The sequence below is a fragment of the Cetorhinus maximus genome, chromosome 9 (genome assembly GCF_964194155.1).
Source record: "Cetorhinus maximus chromosome 9, sCetMax3.hap1.1, whole genome shotgun sequence".
Classification (NCBI taxonomy): domain Eukaryota; kingdom Metazoa; phylum Chordata; class Chondrichthyes; order Lamniformes; family Cetorhinidae; genus Cetorhinus; species Cetorhinus maximus.
Genome location: NC_135887.1, coordinates 76545746 through 76563044, shown reverse-complemented (window position 1 = coordinate 76563044; position 17299 = coordinate 76545746). Strand labels below are relative to the sequence as shown.

Below are 17299 nucleotides of genomic sequence, written 5' to 3'. Positions count from 1 at the left end.
CTCTTTGGGTGTGTACTTCTGTAAAGGAGTAGTATTGAAAAGGTAGCTTCTGGAACACAGGAGTTGAGTGAAGGTTATGATAATAGCAAGTGCTGTGATATTTGGGGTACATAGCTAGAAAAGTGAGAATATGCTACCTGAATTCAAAACTACAGTCACGGTTTAATTAGCTTGACTGGATCTACAGACTTTGTAAAGGCCTTATGTAAATTAAAAGTTCTACATTCCTTAAGTTGGAAGTTGTCACTCTTCTCTAAGTATTAATCAATATCATATTATGTGGAGAATTTGTACCTTCAGGGCAAAGAATTTAATGAACTTATCCAGGTCCTTCTTATCCTGAGGGCTCAGTTCACCATCCATGGTGAAAAAAAAAATCTAAAGATAAAGCAGAAAATAATAATTATATCACACTTTGCAGAAAAAGGAGGAAAATGTCAGTGCTGCTAATTGAAAACGCCCAGTTTCCTTTTGGCTGTTGCTATTAAATGTCTAAGAAGCAACCAGGCTGATTCACCTATTCCAAAGAAATTAAAGCCAAGAAATGATCTGTATCTTCTGAATTAGACTCATTACTACTCTCTGTCATATTGCTCATAGGTTATCCAGAAACTGGAACGCTGTAAATGAAACTACAATCCCGTAATGGCCAAAATATAACAGTTCATTCACTGCACAATGCATAAATTTTAAAGTAATATATCACACTATTCACAAGAGGTAAAAATATTACGCAGCTTACTGAAACTAAAACTGATATAGGCCTTCAAGGTAGGAATTTGCAAAACATTTTGTCTATTAACTTTCAAAACTTAAGATACGAGTAACTTTGCTCTTCTCTCCCTTCCTCAAAACCTCTATTCTCAGTTATTCACATTGCATGGTTTTGCTTTACCACACAGATTTGGATCTGCAGTACTCGCCTAAGGTGGAAATAGTTCACTAATTTCCTTCCAAAATCTATTTTCTAAGTTATTTATATTTTGATAAACTTTTTTCTGCCTTTACTTCAATGGTTGATTTATTGGCCTTGCTAATGGTGTTGCAGGTGTAATTTTTCCCCTACTGTAAGTACAAAGAACAAGTGGTGATCTGCTACAGTCAGGGCTTGACCGCTTGGTTTGGCCGTAGCCAACAATCAAGCTCAGCGTCCAACTACTTCCTTACCATCCTATGTCTGCCCAGGTGCAAATACCTGTCCCAAAGGCATTTGAGAAGTTCAAAATATCTTTGGATGCTAAGCTAGATAGATAAATTGAAAGACGGGAGTGATGATCTCGAATGGTCAACTGGTATTTTCTCAACATTGACTTCTTTCTCATGCAAAATGAGATGGTGGAATAATGTAACACGAGTGGACGTTTTTGCTCCAAGCACTGTCCTGGCAGCACTAGTCTCTCTCCCTTCCCCTTTATCACAAATGCTTGCCCCCCACCCCACGACATTGAAAAAAAATTCTTAACAGCTCAACATTTTTATTTAATTTAAAATGATTTTTTTTTAATAGAATGTTTTGCAGCTAACACTGCAAAACCTCTACTTGTACCCTCTTCTTTTACTACACACCATTATACTTTTAACAGTGTAATTTCTTTTCAGCTTGGGATAAGCATTTTGACCAAAGATCTCCCTAAAGCTGCCAAATTGCACGTATGTTACTATGAAGTAGTTGAATACTATCCTCCTCAATACAGCCTGTAATTAACTTAGTTGAATTATCTGCAACATCTAAACTTCACCTTTAAGAAAATAATACTGTAAATGCTAGTTTCATCTGCCCAACGCCAGCAAAATTATACTTCAAAATTTCTGATTAGAGGCATTCTGCTGACGTGAAAGGCTCTTCAGTCTTGCTTTGAAAGCTATTTATGAAGGCCACATCTATTTAATCCAAAGCTTTATCAAATGTTGCTATTTTCTTACTCTTTTAATTGTTCTAGTGACATAAAGAATTTAAATATATTTCTTTTCACAATTTCACTGCAGAACTTCATAAATTGAGGCTTGAAACAAGTCAGTAATGAAATATCTGTCACCAGGCTGTCTCTAAAATTTATGTATAAACTACAAATAACAAAGTAAAGTTGCAGTCGCTAAGTACATATATTGTGTTGAGGTGCTTCATCAAAAAATTCCCTCACGTCACCTTTGGTTCTTTAGCCAATCACCTTAAATTGGTAACCTCTGTTATTTAACCCCTTACGCCATTGGGAACACTTTCTATCTGCTCTGTCTAAACCCTTCATGATTTTGGTCAACTTTATCAAATCTCCTCACACCCTTCTCTACCCCGGGAACAACCCTAGCTTCCCATCTATCCACGTAATAGCAACATGATTTCTCAATTACTCCGCACACAGAAACGTTAAAAACACTTAATAAGGCAGAACGAAAACAATGTACAGTGTGAAAGAGATCTCCGTGCAGTGAACATATTAGTATTGAACACTTGCCGCAAGCTCTGGCATGTATATGTTCTGTCAGGAAGCAAGATACTGGTACAGATTCTATATTAAACTTCAGCTGTTGATTATTATGAGCTGGAATTAGGTGCTAACTTTAAAATTAAACACTAGTAAATAGATTACTCATCAATACTTAATAAAATCTTAAAAGTCCTTTTACGCCATTTCTTTTCCTACACGTAACTAACAAGAGGAAGTGTATACCAGTGCAACTTGTCAAATGAGAGCACAGCAATGAAGCTTGAGCAATTCATTTTTAACTAAACCCTCAGCTGAGATTTCAATTCCTCCCCATCTGGCAAATTTTAACACTTGTACTTTGGATTTCATAAAATGTGTTTTAATTACATAGCACAGGAGGACATTATGCCCATCAATCCTACGTTTTTCTCTTTTAAAGAATATATTAGTTCTACTCCCCTGATATTTCCCCATAACCTTGCAAATTTTCACTTTTCAAGTATAAATCTCTTTTTCCTTTTGAAAGTTATTAATGAATCTGCTTCCACCACCCTCTCAGACTATCTTTACCCATTGCATAAAAATATTACTTTTCCCCCTCGGCCTTCACTAATTAACTTAAAAATGTGTCCTCTGATTGGCGGCCATCCTGGCAGTGGAAACCTTTATGACTTTGAGCCTTTTATGAATTGATTTATTAAATCTCCCAATAACCTTCTCCACTTTGAGGAGAATAATCCCAGCTTCTCTTGAATCTTCACATAACAAGTCCCTCATTATGCTACCATCCTAGTAAATCTCCTCTGCTCCTCATCATTCAATGGCATTACCATCGCTGATCCCCCCCAATATCAACATCCCGGGGAAGGTCATCATCGACCAGAAACGGAACTGGACTAGCCATATAAATACTGTGGCTACAAGAGCAGGTCAGAGGCTAGGAATCCTGCAATGAGTAACTCACCTCCTGACTCCTCAAAGCCTGTCCACCATTTACAAGGCACAAGTAAGAAGTGTGACGGAATACTCTCCACTTGCCTGGATGAGTACATCTCCAAAAATGCTCAAGAAGCTTGATACCATCCTAGACAAAGCAGCCTGCTTGATAGGCACCCCTTCCACAAACATTCACCTCCCCCACAACTGACGCACAATGGCAGCAGTGCGTACCATCTACCAGCTTCAGTGCAGGAAAGCGCCAAGGCTCCTTAGACAGCACCTTCCAAACCTATGACCACTACTGTCTAGAAGGACGAGGGCAGCAGAGACATGGGAACACCACCACCTGGAAGTTCCCCTCCAAGACACTCACCATCCTGACTTGGAAATATATCGCCGTTCCTTCATGTCGTTGAGTCAAAATCCTGGAATTCCTGTCCTAATAGCACTGCAAGTGTAACTACACCACATGGACTCAGCTGTTCATGAAGGCAGACTACCATCACCTTCTCAAGGGCAAATAGGGATTGGCAACAACTGCTGGCCTAGCCAGTGATGCCCACATCCTGTGAATGAATAAAAAAACTCACTCCAAGACCTTGACATCCTGCCCAAAGTGTGGTGCTCAGAATTAGCTTCAATTATCCATCTGAGGCCTACTCAGTGACTGATTAAAGTTTATCAATTCCTTGCTTTTAGCTAAAAAAATCAGCGTAATGACAGCAAAATTATATTAATGCATATACATCAGAAAATATGCCAATATATACTACAAATATTTACTGTATATACTCATGTAAAAAAGTCACATTTTTGAGACTAACTTTTAGGCCAAAAGTCAGAGTTGAATTTTACATGAGGGATTGACACAAGTGCTTGATTTGGGCCCTAAAGCACCATAACCATGGAATAAAGTAAAATCTGACAATATTAAAAGAATTCAGATTAATTGTTACATTTATTTTAAAATATTACAAGCTACATACATTTCATCCTATATATACACCATACTATAAATATATACCATAACGAATTAAGCACAGAGCTTCACATTGAAATCCTTCAAAACCATTCTGATCACCATCTGAACCACTAAACAATTTGTCACAATACCCAGGTTGTGTATCCTATGGATCTTCCTCCTCATTATCAGTAGCACTGGTAACTTTGGAATCATCATTCCACAAGTAATAGTCCGTGGTGCCATCAAGCATTCAATATTCTACATTTTAAAAATGATTTTTTTGACAGTATTGGGGTAAATTTGATTCCATGTGTCTATGATCCAATTGCACCATGTTGCCAGTGATGGTATGTACATAATTTTGCATTTATTGAATGCTTTTTCAGCCTTCCAACATCCAATTGTTCCACTACTTTTGGATACTGTACATGAAAGATTTACATATATGTAGATGGTACACACTGCTACCACTGTGCCCTGGTGATGAAGGGAGTGAATGCTTAGGGGGGTGGATGGGGTGCTGATCAAGCTGACTGTTTTGTCCTGGGTGGTGTCAAGCTTATTGAGTGTTGTGGGAGCTGCACTCATCCAGGTAAGTGGAGAGTATTTGATCACACTCCTGACTTATGCCTTGTAGATGCTGGGCAGGCTTTGTGGAGTCAGGAGGGGAGTCATTTGCTGCAGAATTCCAAGCCTTTGTAGCTACAATATTTATATGGCTGATCCAGTTCAGTTTTTAATCAATGGTAATCCCCAGGATGTTGACGGGGAATCCAGGGATGATAATTCCATTGAACACCAAAAGGAGATAGTCAGATTCTCTCTTGTTGGAGATGTTCATTTCCTGGTACTTGTGTGGCATGAATGTCACTTTCCACTTCTCAGTCCAAGCCTAAATGTTGTCCAACTCTTGCTGCTTGCAGCGAGGAGGTATAGCTGAGGAGTTGCAAATGGTAATGAACACTGTGCAATCAGTTTCAGAGGTACAGCTAGTTGTGGAGCACAAGTCTTCAGTATTATGGATGGAATTTTGTTGAGACCCATAGCCTTTACTGTAACCAGTACACTCAGCTGCTTCTTGATGTCACATGGAATGAAACAATTTTCATGAAGACTGACATCTGTGACGCTGGGGACCTCAGGAGCAGGCTAAGGCGGATCAGCTACTTGGCACTTTTGGCTGAAGGTGACTGCAAATGCTTCAGCTTGTTTTTGCATTGGCTTGCTGGGCTCCCCCAATATTGAGGCTGGGGATGTTCATGGCACCTCCTCCTTCCATTAGTTGTTTAATGGTGCACCACCACGTAGTACTGGATGTGACAGGACCGCAGAGGAATGTGGGATCACTTAGCTACCTATAGCATGTTGCTTCCACTGCTTAGCATGCTTGCAGTCCTTTGTTGTAGCTTCATCAGACTGGCATTTCATATTTAGGTATGCCTGGTGCTGCTCCTGACATGCAGTCCTACACTCCTCATTGAATCAGGGTTGGTTTTTGGTTTGATGATCATGGTAGGTTGAGAACTGCGGTAGGCTGTGAGGTTACAGTTCATGCCTGAATACAATTCTGCTGTTGCTGATGACCCACAGCATCTCATGGGTGCAGAGTTTGGAGCTGTTAGATCTAGTCTCAATCTATCCCATTAGACAGGACTTTCTCTCCAAAGTAATTGTGCGTCAGTCACAACCAATGCTGTTGTGAAATTAAGAATGTTAGAAATAGGAGGAGGAGGAAATTTGGCCCCTTAAACCTCCTCCGCTATTCAATAAGATTGTGGCTGATCTGTTTGAAGCCTTAATTCCACTTTTGTGCCTGAGCGACCCCACCCTCCCATAACCCTCGACTCCCTTGTAGATCAAAAATCTGTCTAACTCAACCTTGTATTCAATGACTCTCACTCTACTGATCTCAAGGGTAGAGAATTCTAAAGAGTAATGTTCATCAGAGAGAAAAAAAAAGTCCTCCTCATCTCAATCTTAAAATGAGGCCCCTTATTTTGAAACCATGCCCCCTAGTTCAAGTTAACCCCTGGAGGGAATTGGCAGAATAATCAAAGGCAACATGAGGAAAAAAATTATGCAGTGAGTTATGATCTGGAATGCAGCATCTGAAAGCAGATTCAATAGTAACTTTCAAAAAGGAACTGAATAAATACTGGAAATTAAAATTAGCACAGCTTTTGGGAAAGACCAGGGAGTGGGACTAATTGGGTTGTTCTTTCAGAGCCAGCACGGGTACGGTGGGTCGAATGATCACCTTCTATGCTATATCATTTTCTGAACAGGACCTTGACTGTTGAAGAATCTTGAAATGAGAGAGTGGACTCAATAGTTTAATGTTAAAGTTAAATACAGCTGTTCCAACTTAATAATTTAATGGTCATACGTTTCCTACAATAAACAATTCTCAGTTAGGCTGAAATATTGTCCATCAGCATGTTGTTCATCAGATTATCCAAAATCAAGAGTACTCAACCGACCTTAATAACCAGCAGTAATAGGCTTGATTTTTCCCTGTGGTACACAATATCCCAGTTACGACTCATATGGTCATTTTTTGAATAAAAACTTTGACCTGCTTACGGTAGCTTCCTTTTGCATATAACAGCCTGCATTTTCGATCTTCGTTAGTATCAGTAACTGCAAGAAAGCAGCCTCACAGACAAGTTCAAAAGCCACTGAAGAACTATATGCTGAAATGTTCAGATTAAACAAAACTCTATTACAGACACCTAAACGCAGTTTCAAGTCGTGGTAAGTCGTAAAAATGAAGCTGGCTTCTCAACATTACAGCACAGAAAGGAGGCCTGAAATAAAAGCATAAAGTGCTGGACAAACTCAACCGGTCCGGCAGCATCTGTGGAGAGAGAAACAGAGTTAAAACGTCTTGAATCCAAGAAGAACACACTGCCTAACCGGTTGAGTTTTTCCAGCGTTTTTTATTTTTATTCCAGATCTCCAGCAGTTTGTTTTTTTATTTTCGAGAAAGGAGGCCATTCGGCCCGCTGTGTCTGTGCGCTCCCTTGAAAGTACTGTCCAAATAATGAACTTATGTACAGCCTCACACTTTCAAAATATTAAACACGTAAAATAAATGGTGAAAATAAACAAATGTGAAAGGCGCATTACTGCCAAAAAACTATATTTATATAAAAAGCGCATTTTTAGAGGGGGGGATGGACCCCGTCAAGCCGAAGCTGCCCCCCCACTCCCACTCTTACCTCTCACATTCCAGCGGACACGGAAACCCGCTTCACTTCTCGCCCCTCACCTCGGAGTGGAGCAACTTCTTGGCCCCCCCACCACCGTCGTGATTCGCACCCCAGCCCAGTGTCAGGGAGGGAAGGCACCCTCCAGCCGCCAATAATCCGCAATCCCCACAACAAAAGCTGCGCCGCCGCCGCCGGCCCCGGCCTTGTAGCCTCTGTTTACCTCCGCCACGCTCCGTAAACATGACCACCTCACCCTGACGCACACATTCGCCATCGCCTCCTACAACCGTCCGATGAAATCGAAACGGACACAAGTAAATACACGCGAATAAGCGTGGCTCACTGCTGTGCCTTATTGTTATGGTAAGGGATGTAAGATTTATTTCCTCCAGCCGGATGCGGTGAATGTGTGGATGTTAATCGATGAATAGTTTTTGGTGCAACCCGTGGTCTACAACTACCAGCATGCACCGCGCCTTGAAAAGACTACATTTCCCAGGAGGCAAAGGCGACAATGATCCAGTTCCCAGATTCTGTCTGGCTGCAAGTCCTCTGAATGTAGTTTAGGCGAGGGGCAGGCAGAAATACCATCCCATTGTTTTGGAAATTTAAATTGAAGTTGCAGGGGAAATTCTAAATGACTTAGAAATACTGAATTTGAAGGGATAATTAGTTTTTCAATTCACACATCCTTATGCTCTTTAATAACTGTGTCAGAATTGCTTGATTAGGCAATGCATATATTCTTCCTCTCTTTTTCCTGCCCAATTTTCCCTTCTTTCACGTCAGGATGCAGCACCACAAATAAAAGCAGATAATGTTGGACACACTGCGCAGTATCTACAGAATTTTCAGTATTTAGTCTTGTTTACAGTCCTATAAATGTCGATGGCCCTCTGATAACTTGCTCAACTCACCATTCTTCATGTCTCGATAGCGAGCGTCAGCAGACTATTTGGCCTTCAGCTGAACCTATTAATGCCCTTACCCAATTGACATGTGTACTTTACAGCAAAGTTTAATGGATTGTGTTCAGGTGTGGAAATTGACTGTTTTGAAAGATGGACAAGATAAACTCTTACTAAACTGAGACTTGGGCTCTAAACTGATAAATATTTACATGAAATAAAACCGGTATATAAACATTATGCAGTATAACAGGGCAAATCATACAGTTTGGTGAGGTCGATGATGGCAGTTTTCCTGTTGTCTACCGTTACATGATCCTAGGTCACACGAATGTCATCTCAAAGGACTTATTGTTAAATTGCCCTGCTGGTGAGAGTGACAAACCAAGAAAAATAGGTGTCAGCCTTGGTAAAGTGGCAGTGCTCTAACTTGTGACCCAGAAGGCTGTGGGTTCAAATTATTCAGAATTTCCTGCTTAACTTCAATTTAAATTTTCCAAACCAAATGATGGTATTTCTGGACTGAAGCCTCATCCAGAAACCTGAGTACATAATCAAATTTCTGTGCAGTGCTGTGGGAATGCTACATTGCCAGAGGTGTTGTCTTCAAATGTAACATTAAATTGAGGTTCCACCTGTTCCCTCAGATGGATATAAAATATTCCATTGCACTATTCAAAGAAGAGAAGAGTTCTGGTGTTCTGGTCAACATTTATCCTTCAACCAACATTGCCAGAACAGGTTATCTGATCAATATTTAATTACTGCTTGTGTGACCTTGTATGCAAATTGAGTTCCAAGTTTCTCTCAATTACATAAAAGCAAAAGGCCCCCTCCCACAACTCTTTCTCTGATGACTGTTTCGGTGCCGCTTCATGCTCTCATCTGGACCTGGAAAAATGTATTAATTTTGCTTCCAATTTCCACTCCTCCATCACTTTCACATGGTCCATCACTGACACTTCCCTTCCCTTACTTGACCTCTCTGTCTCAATTTCTGGTGATAGACTGTCCACCAATATTCATCACAAGCCCACCGACTCCCACAGCTACCTCGACTACAACTCCTCACACCCTGCTTCCTGTAAGGACTCCATCCCATTCTCTCAGTTCCTTGGCCTCCGTCGCATTTGTTCCGATGATGCCACTTTCCAAAACAGTGCTCCTGACATGTCTTCCTTCTCCCTTAATTGAGGTTTCCCACAGGGCCCTCAACTGTGTCCGACCCATCTCCCACACCTCTACCCTCACACCTCTCTCCCTCCAGAACTATGATAATGTCCCCCTTGTCCTCATTTTTCACCCCACCAGCCTCCACATTCAAAGGATCATCCTCCACCATTTCCGCCAACTCCAGCATGATACCACCACCAAACACATCTTCCCTTCAACCCCTGTTGGCATTCCATAGGGACCATTCCCTTCGGGACACCCTGGTCCACTCCTCCTTCACCCCCAACACCTCAATCCCCTCCCACGGCACCTTCTCATGCAATCGCAGAAGGTGCAACACCTGTCCCTTTACTTCCCCCCTCCTCACCATCCAAGGGCCCAAACGCTCCTTTCAAGTGAAGCAGTGCTTCACTTGCACTTCCCTCAATTTGGTCTACTGCATTCGCTGCTCCCTCAATGCGGCCTCCTCTACATTGGAGAGACCAAACGCAGACTGGGTGACCGCCTTGTGGAACACCTTCAGTCTGTCTGCAAGCATAAGCCAGACCTTCCTGTCACTTGCCATTTCAACACACCACATGCCCACATGTCTGTCCTTGGCCTGCTGCAATGTTCCAGTGAAGCTCAACGCAAACTGGAGGAACAGCACCTCATCTTCCGACTAGGCACTTTACAGCCTTCCAGACTTAACATTGAGTTCAACAATTTCAGATCATGAACTCTCCCCTCCGTCCTCACCCCTTTTTGATCCCCTTTTTTCAAATATTTATTTTAAAATTTTGATATATATATTTTTCCCACCTATTTTTATTATTACTTTTAAAATTTATTTCCATTCATCGTTTTATCTCCACCTTTTGGCCCATTTCGATCTTTTTTCCCCACACCATCCCCTCCCCCAACCCCACCCCCACTAGGGCCATCTGTCACTTGCTCATTCTGCTTTCTACTCTGAATGTCACCATTAGCACCTCCTTTAGCCAGTATCACCACCATCAACACTCCTTCGATCTTTTGTTTATGACCTCTTTTGCGATCTCTCCTTTGCCTGCACCAATCACTGCTCTTCTATCCTGCTTCACCTGTCCCACCCCCCTTAAACAGTATATTTTTTACCATATTTTTACTTCTCTTTAGTTCTGAAGAGTCATACAGACTCGAAACTGCCTTACTCTCCATAGATGCTGTCAGACCTGCTGAGTTTTTCCAGCAATTTTTGTTTTTGTTCTCGCAATTACAACTGTGATTACCCTTTAAAAAGTACTTCATCAGGATGTCCTGAAGATGTGTCAGATGTTGTGTCAAAATAATGGTCATTTTCTACCCCATGAAGATTGTGGTTCTCGAAGCATTGCCTCAGCTAAAATTCAGAACATGTTAAGGTTTGAACTTTTGCTCTTGATCTTTGCAGATCCATATCTCACCAGGGGGTGCGACTACTGCATAGCCAGCAGGAGAACCAGACCAGTTCTTTATAGGGTACTGTAACAAAAAGAAATTAAATCTGTTTTTTCCCAAACCTTTGCATAAGGAGATTGAAAATACAGGCTAACATAATCCATTTTCCAATGTCTTCAAAAGGAAGGTTTAGTGCTGCCTGGTTCCATATTTGATTGCAGAATTCAAGTGGCAGAATGGTTATGCCTGTGCTTATGCAAACAATGCGGTCCAATCACAGCCACATTAGGTTCCTGACAATACTTTGCCCTCCTTCACCATCACCCTCACAAAAATAAGATTCCATTTCATAGTTTTATGTTAATAGTGCACAACATGAAATATGAAAGCTGAATTTCCTTTCAATATGTCGATTAGGCCTGCAGTGTATGGTGTACTTTTAACAATATACAAAAATTATATGAAATGTTTAAGTCTTCTGATGAACGGGTATTAAAATCATGGGCCGAATGGCCTCCTTCTGCTCTGTAACAATTGTGTGAAAATAGCCTGGTACCCAGTTCTATTAGCATAGAGTGATTGAGCGATCTCAATTACTCTGGCCTGCTGTCTGACTCTGGCTTGGTGATATCTTCCTGTTGGTGTGAAATGTCGATTTTGTGGATTCCATTGCTTTGGCCTGGCCTCTGATGCTATCTTTTTCTCTATGTCAATTACCCTGGTCTGGAGAGTCATTGATGTCTGTAATATAAGAAATCATGGAATATGTGAAAGGTTTTTAGGCCATACCAAAGCTTGTTCCTTTAACAAGCAATTATATTCTGCTCAGTAATGGACACACACCAGCTTGTTTGATCTCCGGCACTCCCTCCTTGTCTTCCCAAAAGGTAAATGAGGCAAAACTCCAGAACCTTGTACCTGGTATTCTGTGTTTTAGACAAGTTGTCATGGTATCTCTCAGGGACTTTTTCTCTTCTACTTACTATTCAGTTTCCACGAATGAAATTTTCCTTTGGTAATTTCATGAATGGGAAGCGTTGTCCTTGTTTAATATGTCACTGGGAAAGAAGTTTAATGCTGTTTCAGGAGGGGGAGTGCTACACAAAATGTCTGCCCAGACTGTGTTTAACCATCAATTTTACAACCACAAAATGGGCAGCTGGCTATGATTGAGTGGGGCTGGGAAATGTGAAACTGGCTTACTTTTATAACATTTTTAATTTGACAATTTTTGTATAATTTACTTCACATCTAACAGGCCATTAAATGACATTTCCCATTAATGCTGTAATTTTTTTAAAAAGTGAGAAACCCAGATAAAGGGTCCTCCTTTCAAAATAGTTGAACATAGAATAAGATAAAAGAACTTGGCTGAACATAATCTCGTGATTTTAATGTGTTTTAGTAATAACCAAACTGAGTGAGGCTGAGGGGTGAAATAATTGAGGTGTAAAATTGCGGAGGACCAAGATAGAGATGATCTATTTGCCTTAGCAGAGACATCAAAAAAACCAGGGGACATAGATTCAAAATAATTGGCCAAAAGATTAGAGGAGTGATGAGGAATTTGTTTTTCACCCAGAAGCTGATGGAGACCTGAAAGAATAGGAGAGAAGAAGCTCTTGTCACATTTTTAAAAAAATTTATTATTCTGGCAAACATTGCTGCTAAACTTGGGCTTAAAAGCCTGAAGATTGTAGCTGAACAATATTGAGGGCAGTAGGGAGTTCCACATTTAAGATAGCCCAGAAATAAATGTAGCCTCATAACAGGGCAGTTTAAGCAGAAACCTATTCTGAGAGTTCCTGAATCTTATTAATATAAACTGTAATGTAAAAATTGATATAAAACAAGTGGAAATTGGTGTAAACAATTGGGGTCCTAGAAAAGTGCCAAACTTGTGTTATTTTAGCTCTTCATGTGTGAAAATGAAACTTTGAAGCCAGTAAACAACTGTTTATGGACATTAAATACTGCATGTTTAAGAAAATGCAGTTTAGAAAATTTCAGTTTTTGATGCACAACAACCTGATTCCATAAAAATGCTTTCAAAGACACAAAATATATTATTTGTTCCAACAAGGAATTTTTTTAAAAATGCATCAAAAAGTCCCCATAAAATACCAGCAGTATGATTGGAGTTGCTTGTAATTTTTGAATCTGATCAGACTAGCTTAAAATCAGGAAATTCTCAAGAAACAATTTTGCAGGAGGTGGAGGTGATTGGCAAGGCCAGTGAGCATTAGCAAAAGCAAAATACTGCGGGTGCTGGAAATCTGAAATAAAAACAGAAAATGCTGGAAATACTCAGCAGGTCTGGTAGCATCTTTGGAGAGAGAAACAGAATTAACAGGACAAAAATGTTAACACTGTTTCTCAAACCAAATGTGCTCCCAGACCTGCTGAGTGTTTCCAGCATTTTGATTTTTACTTCAGTGATCGTTTTTGCTGTCTGTTTTGTATAATTGGTTTAAACGATCGTGAAATGCAAATGTAGCCTATAAACTAACTTGGGTCACTTATGCCTGAAACCCCTTAATCTTTTGTGCTGAATGCCAACATTATGCTTTACTTGGCATTGTTGAGTAAATATTTCACTTCAGCATGGGTTTCAGGAAGGAGGAGGAGCCGTAACATAATGATAAAACAGGCTGAAGAAACAGATGAGGTTGGAGAATATGGGTGAGAGGAGAATAGTCTATTGGATGATTCCATGGCAGTCCACTATTTCGAAAGTAGGGAGGTTAAATATTCCGTATTCACTGCTCACGATCATACTAGTCACCTGTTATTTTAATTTTTTTATATATTCGGTCATGAGATTTATTGCTTGTTCATGTAGGCCAGACCAGATAAGGACGGCAGATTTTTTTCCCTAAAGGAATGGTTTCATGGTCATCATCAAACTTTTAATTCCAGATTTTTATTGAATTCAAATTCCACCATCTGTTGTGGTGGGATTCAAACCCAAGCATTACACTGGGTCTCTGGTCTACTAGTCCAGTGACAATACCACTATGCCACCACCTCCCTGCCAATTCTCCACCTTGCTCCTGTGTGGACTTTTCTGTCTCTGACTCCCTGTGTTCCAAAGCAGACTGAACGAACATCTCATTCTTCAACTGGGCACTTTACATCCTTCCAGACTCCACATTGAGTTCAACAATTTTGAATTATAATCTCTGCCTGCATTTTATTTCCCTTTTATCGCTATTTTTTTCTTTTCTCCCCCTTGCTTTCAGATCGCAGCTATTCACAATCCTGCCATTCACACTTCCTCTTGCCATACCTTTTGTTTCTTTACTTGTCCCATTTCCACTCCCTTTGGCCTTGCACCATGAACCCTTTTGTCATATCATTTTCTTTTTCTTATGCTTCCCTTTCCACTTGCTTAAAACCTATTACATTTTTAACTTTTCACAGTTCTGATGAAAGGTCACAGAAACTGACTGTTTGGAAACATTATCAGACATTGACTGTTTCTTTCTCCACAGATGCTGCCAGACTTGCTGAGTATTTTCAGCATTTTCTGTTTTTATTTCAAATTCCCAGCATGGCAGTATTTTGCTTTTGTGGCAGTATTTTGCTTTGTGTAAGTTATCCCGGTGTCCTGGCCAATATTCACTCCTCAATCAACATTACTTAAGAAGAACAGATTTTCTGGTCATTACCACATTGCTGTTTGTGGAAGTTTGCTGTGTGCAAATTGACTGCTGTGTTTCTGACATTACAACAATACTTCAAATGTGCTTAATTGGCTGTCAAGTGCTTTGGACATCCTGAGATCATGAAAGGCATTATAGCAATGCAAGTCTTTTTTGTCATAGATATGATGCCAGAGTCGGACGCAAAAGAAACCTAGGTTTGTTGGAAGTAACCAGCAATGGAAGAAATGTGGGAGTGGCATTTGGAAGAAAGAAAATAAACAAATAGCAATTATATATAGCTATTTTATACGTTCTAAAGCACCTCACAACCAATGAAGTTTTGAGTTGTCCTCACTGCTGTAATGTTGGAAAAGAGCCAGTTCGACTACAAATTGGCTAACTCCTACCAACAGCAAGAAGATAAATATTTAAATAATTGTCTTATTGATGTTGTGAGCAATACATGTTTGACATAACATTTCTTGCTTTTCTTCACATCTCACCATGGGATTTTTTAATGTCCAGTTGGAGGGACAGGCAACGCCTCCAACATGTAGCACTCTCAGCACTGCACTGAAGTGTGAACCTTGACTATCTCCTCAGTCACTGGAGTAGGGCTTCAACCCATGATTTTTGCCACATAAGTGAGTGCTCTGTGTGAGCCAAGGCTATCAGGAGATAGTAAGCCCAAAATACCTCGAGTAAGGACTTAGGGAAGTCAAAGGTTAGAGACAGTAACTCCTGTTTGGACTAGTGAAAGACAAAAGTAAATTACATGTTTGAAGAATTGAAGATGAGAAGTTGTAGAATGGATCAGGATCTAGTACATACACTCACAATCTTTTGCCTTTTTCTGCATGTAGATGCATATCAGCAGTGACAGTGGTCACACACGTTTAAAACTGTTATTTCCATTTATCTAAAGTTGATGACAGTAACAGATATGGGATTTATTCACTGTGGAAAGAATGCTGCTAAAAATAACTCTTTCCAGATCCCCAAAGTTCAGACTCCTCAAAACAGCAACCAAAGGAAATTCTTGTGTTTAAGGCTATTAAGTTCTGAGGTTGTATTAAGTTGCCACATAGCAAATGGCATATTTCAGAAGTGGTGATGTTTGGATAAATGTGGTTGTTATTAAAAGCAAAGGAAACAGGATCAGGAGTAATCTATATGGCCCCTCGATCATTCAATAAGATGGCTGATCTGATTTTTGTTCTTAACTTCACCTTCCCAATTGCTTCCCATATCCCTTGACTCACATGTAGTTGAAGAATCTGTCTATGTTAGACTGGGATATATTCATTGACTCAGCCTCCACAGCTCTCTGGGTTAGAGAAATCCAAAGATTCATAACCCTCAAAGAAGAAATTCTTCCTTATTTTTGTCTGAAATGGGCAACACCTTATTCTGAAACTATTATCCTGGTTTTAGATTCCCGCACAAGCAAACAACTTGACCATATTTTTTTCTTTGGCAGTACTGTTTGAGGAAGGAATGCTGTCCTGGGATACCCCCTGCTCATATGAAAGGTAAAAACATTTTAGGGTTGACTTGCCAAGGGGGGTTCGGGGGGGAGGGGGGGGCGGTTGGTGGTTATTATCGAACTGGAGGTTGTTGAGTATTGTTGTCATGTAAGCTGAAGGAAGTAAGTGAATGGTGAAATAATTCATCAGCTGGTGGATACAGTCGTGCTGGTGCTCTGAGCAGATCGGTGCGCTTGTCGATCGTTTGCTGCCGTCTGTCTCAATGACGTTGCCTGATGCTCAGCTGGCACTCTGATCTCGATTGCTCCCGCCTGGCACTGTGATGCTGACTGACGCTCTCCGCTCGATTGCTCTCGCCTGGTCTCTGGATCCGCTGCTTGGTGGTAGGAGAGGGGGGAGGGGAAGGGAAATGCCTCTCCCCCCAACACACACAAAACAAACAGACACACACACACACAACAAAACAAACACCCAACAAAGAAACAACCGATCCTCGAAACCCCGGCCGCCGCGGGCTGACGTGAATAAAGCTGGGAGGTGTGTGTGTGTGGTGGGGCGGGAAGCCGGAGCTGTGGACGGTAGGCCCGGGCCTCCGGCCGGGGTGGGGAGTGGGCGCTCTCTCTCTCTAGGGCCGGCGCGCGGAATGGTCCCGGCTCGAGACGGGAATCGCGTGACCCTGCGTAGCGCAGGCGCCGTGACCGCCCCCGCCCCCTGGTCAGAGTGCAAACCCTGCCAGGCTGCACTGGCAATGTTTGGGAGTGCACTTGCCCGTTGCGCGCGCGCGCTCTCATTCCTCACCACTCCGGGCCATCACATCACCCACCCCCCCAATCTCCGGGCCATCACATCACCCACCCCCCCAATCTCCGGGCCATCACATCACCCACCCCCCCAATCTCCGGGCCATCACATCACCCACCCCCCCCAATCTCCGGGCCACCACATCACGCACCCCCCCAATCTCCGGGCCATCATATCACCCACCCCCCCAATCTCCGGGCCATCACATCACCCACCCCCCCAATCTCCGGGCCATCACATCACCCACCCCCCCAATCTCCGGGCCATCACATCACCCACCCCCCCAATCTCCGGGCCATCGCATCACCCACCCCCCCAATCTCCGGGCCATCACATCACCCACC

General features: G+C 41.6%; 2 protein-coding genes across 12 annotated transcripts in view; one reads left to right on the top strand and one right to left on the bottom strand.

Moving 5' to 3' along the window:
• Positions 1-7916, bottom strand: part of atg13 (ATG13 autophagy related 13 homolog (S. cerevisiae)) — an 84167-nt gene extending 76251 nt beyond the window's left edge. For 2 of the 11 annotated variants that reach the window (XM_078548896.1, XM_078548894.1), the window contains exons 1-2: positions 7762-7911; positions 295-378 (exon numbers count right to left, since the gene is read on the bottom strand). In XM_078548896.1, the coding sequence (XP_078405022.1) occupies positions 295-378; positions 7762-7815 (138 nt within the window). In that variant the 5' untranslated portion in view covers positions 7816-7911. Of the gene's footprint in view, positions 1-294; positions 379-3738; positions 3932-7550 lie in introns of all 11 variants that reach the window. The other 9 variants (XM_078548900.1, XM_078548902.1, XM_078548893.1 and 6 more) reach the window with 7 other exon arrangements.
• Positions 7917-11710: 3794 nt separating this feature from the next.
• LOC144685064 (activating molecule in BECN1-regulated autophagy protein 1-like) overlaps positions 11711-17299 on the top strand; it is a 400294-nt gene continuing 394705 nt past the window's right edge. Inside the window, exons 1-2 of the mRNA XM_078549599.1 lie at positions 11711-11907; positions 16148-16199. The gene's annotated coding sequence lies outside the window, so the exon portion shown is untranslated. The remainder of the gene's footprint in view (positions 11908-16147; positions 16200-17299) is intronic.